General features: G+C 36.9%; 1 protein-coding gene across 1 annotated transcript; it reads right to left on the bottom strand.

Moving 5' to 3' along the window:
- Positions 1–1,458: 1,458 nt before the first annotated feature.
- On the bottom strand, positions 1,459–3,637 carry LOC128226127 (uncharacterized). Its single transcript, XM_052936019.1, has 3 exons — positions 3,087–3,637; positions 2,525–2,753; positions 1,459–1,635 (listed from the first exon to the last, which is right to left on the bottom strand). Exons 1-3 carry the CDS (start codon positions 3,635–3,637, stop codon positions 1,459–1,461), a joined length of 957 nt encoding a protein of 318 aa, XP_052791979.1.

Here is a 3,637-nt window from a genome sequence, read left to right as displayed (position 1 = left end):
GTTTAGACTTATATATTCTATATAAGATGCATCCTTACTATGTGCTAGTACATTATGTCTTGTAGCTTGACTTGTTTTAATGTATTCATATGTCACAAGAATCTATGTAGTTTACGTGGATAAAAAAACATGTTCTGTTCTATTTTGTTCATCAATAAAATTGTCTAATTCTCGGACATAATATTCAGATTTTATTTCTTATACATAATAAGTACTGCGTCCACAACCCAAGTTTTTGTAGCGCGCGCTTCACGCCGTCTCGTTACCGTGTCGATACGGGAGTTGTTGTAGAGGCGAAAACAAAAGAAACCCATTATACAGAAATACAATATTCTACTCAATCATAAGGGTTTACAATGACAACTGAGTGTAGCTATATAGACATGTGACCAAAACAACAACACCTATGCAAACACTTTTTATAGTCCATGCTCCAGGCCAGCATATGTTTTCTTTAAAACAATCATTTCAAAATGCCATAGTGTCGATGCACTTTGTTGAGTTTTTTTGCACTGTCTTTAAGAAATCGCCACAATGCAACATAAATATAACGAAAGAACAAAGTGTATAATATATTTCTATGTTTCTTAGGTTCAGAGATGTTATTGTTTTGCGCATATCTTCAACGAAGATGGCATGTTAAACCTTAATAAATGGCTAGTTCTTTTGAATATTAAAGTCTTGGATGCTTTACATAGAGCAGTATGCAATGTGACATGTCATCTATGTTCTATGTATATTTGCTATTTTTATTGAATATGGTTTTACAACTTTGACATGTATTGGTGTATTTGAGAGCTAGACAAATTTTACGAAAGGAGAGATAAATAGATTTTGAATTTGCATTCAAGCACAGAAATATTTAACGATTGCGAATTGTTTAAGATGTCAAATAGTTTGCACTATCCAAAAACAATGTCCTGTTGCTTTATGGTATTGCTTTCATTCTAAAAGGAAAATGTCTTTTTTTATTATCAAGAAGTGATTTTAGTCACTTTTTTGTCTATGTATTTCTTATTTCAAAAAGTTTTTACCCAAAAGAACTAAACCACTGTTGATTGGGTGGACTGGATTTGTTTTGGTAAAAAAACTTCTTTATTTGGATGCAAATGAATTACAATACAATATATAAAGTCTTCCCAGCACATTAACACACCAAAACATGTAACCAGGGAAAAATGTTTAATCCTTGCAAAACTTTCCGACACTAAAAGAAAAATGAAAATTTGAAACGTTTCAATTGTTGGCCTTCCAAATCTAATACGTAATGATGAAAACTCTTAAAAATACTTAAATAAGAATATCAGAACGCGTCAATTACTGTATTAGTTATTGAGAAAGTCCATCTATGTGTTTTTGGTCCACGTACATTGCCGGCGACCTTCTGTAAAGCGATCTACACTTCTTTTTCAATGTCTGCTTTCAACAACAACATCAACAAAAATCATGAAAGAAAATCTAACTCGGGATAGTGCAGCCCCCGGTACTGTTTGCTGGCTTCCTGCGGATGACGATGAACACGATGAGGGTGAAGACTCCGCCCAGGTTTGTGAAGATTGGTACAATGTAGAAGAAGATGTTCGGTACAGGGCGGCTAATTTGCCCCCAGGCCCCATGCAGCGCCAACGCCCACCACTGATTTGGAATTTAGATAAATAAACACGTATTTTTTTGTAATGTATAGCTAAAATGTATGCAGAAAATTATATTTATATTTTATTCTATTTATTAAAATCTTATAATATTGCATTCTATTATTTCATTATGATGTAAACAATGGTCTCGTTTTGTCCAGTGATGACTATATACCCTCATTATACGATATTGTCCTTGGGGGGGGGGGGGGGGGGGGGCGTTTCATTAAGGAGTCAGGTCGTAAATTAAATTAAATTAACGTCACAAATGGCTAAACATCGGTTATTTTTATTTCCTCTACTTCCTATTCATTTTCAATGATGCCTTACGTTCAATTTACTCACATAATAAAATAATGCGACAATGGCACTAAGATAATTTCAGTTTACGACTATCATTAGTGAAACGACCCCCAGACTTTAGAAGATATCTTCTGTTATGAAAAACAAAACAAAAACAAAGAGATACTTAATCAAATCATAAGCTGCTTAAAGCTGCACTCTATAGATATACCATTTTTACAACTTTGTTTTATTTTTTGTCTTGGAAAGAGCATTTTTTTTTTCTGCAAACCAATGATATAAGATTGCTGACAAAAAATCAGATCGTAGATTTTCATATTCCTGTTTTAAAATTAATGTTTTATGGCTTAAACCGTTACTAACGATTTGAGAAAAATGCATAAAACATCCATTTTTTAACATTAATATAAAACTCTGCTATCTGCTTTTTGTCAGCAGTCTTATATAACTGGTTTCCATGGATTTTCGCCAAACTTGGCTCGTTCCAAGACAAAAAATAAAAAAGTTGTCAAAACGTTCAATCTGTGAGAGTGCAGCTTTAATCAAGAACTGAACTAAGTATCTCATTAAATGACGTATTATTTCACCTGAGCGATGAAAGCCAGCACAAACATAGACATTGATCGTGCAGCTCTGTAGGTTGCTCGTTGTGTTGTCGACTTTGGTCCAAGCGTCTGCTGTATCTCTTTGGCGCGCACGTGCAGTTTCCCAAACGTGAGGCCATATAGAATACAATTGACCGGAAGTATAATTAACAGCGGCACGGTGGTGAAGAACAATTCGCCCAGTCTGCCTTTGACGCCGTCAAAAAAGCAGCTGCAAAAGTGACGTATTACAGATGTGGTCAATGCAACTTATGCACAATGACGATAGCGGTTATTTCACTAATATTAATATATGATAAGTTGATAAAACGGTGATAAACTGCCTGACCGGTGAGAGATAATTAACGATAAGTAGTGAAAATCGACTAGCAAACGTTTATCACTTTTTTTACTGTTTTCTGCCCACATGATGTTACCATCAATTGATTTTACAATGTCCTCATTACATACTCTGTCTCAATTTACCCAATGTTCAAACTCTAATGTGATGTACTGAGTATACATTGGTTGAGGTTGATGGGTGTTATACTTGTGGTCTACTCACAATATCCCAAGTGGTCCATACTGTTCAAACGCAACCGCCACCGTCGCTCCTACAAGCGGTGCCCCAAACGTCCAAAGGAAGAGCTTCCAGTCTCCCGCGCCGAAGTTGAGATGACGATTGTAGAACATAAGCATGAAAGCGTTAATGGCGATGATGTTCACCAATAGCTGTTGAGCGGCGATGAAAAAAGACAAATTGAAACCGTAAAACGCGCAAAGAGCTTTTGGGTGCACGTAGTCACGGACGATCGTGATGTGCACGTGATCAATCAGGTGTGTCAGGTTGAAGAGGCCGTCGCAGGTTGCCATGTACACAATGAATCGTTCGCTTTTCGACCAGTTTGAGAAGAAGTTCCGGACGTTATTTTGACGGAGGGAGAAGACAATGGCCAGAAGCGCGCACGTGAGTGATGTCACCAAGCAACCAATCGCCAGCCCATGAATGTAGTAGAATACTCCGTTCTTGAGGCCGTACAAAGGGATGTCATACCCACTGGATGGCCGGAATACCACTGACTCGTTACCACTTGTCGTGTTGTTGACCGTGGACAT

The sequence above is a fragment of the Mya arenaria genome, chromosome 3 (assembly GCF_026914265.1).
Source record: "Mya arenaria isolate MELC-2E11 chromosome 3, ASM2691426v1".
Taxonomy (NCBI): domain Eukaryota; kingdom Metazoa; phylum Mollusca; class Bivalvia; order Myida; family Myidae; genus Mya; species Mya arenaria.
Note: the sequence above shows the minus strand (reverse complement) of the source record. Positions and strands in the feature narration are given on the sequence as shown.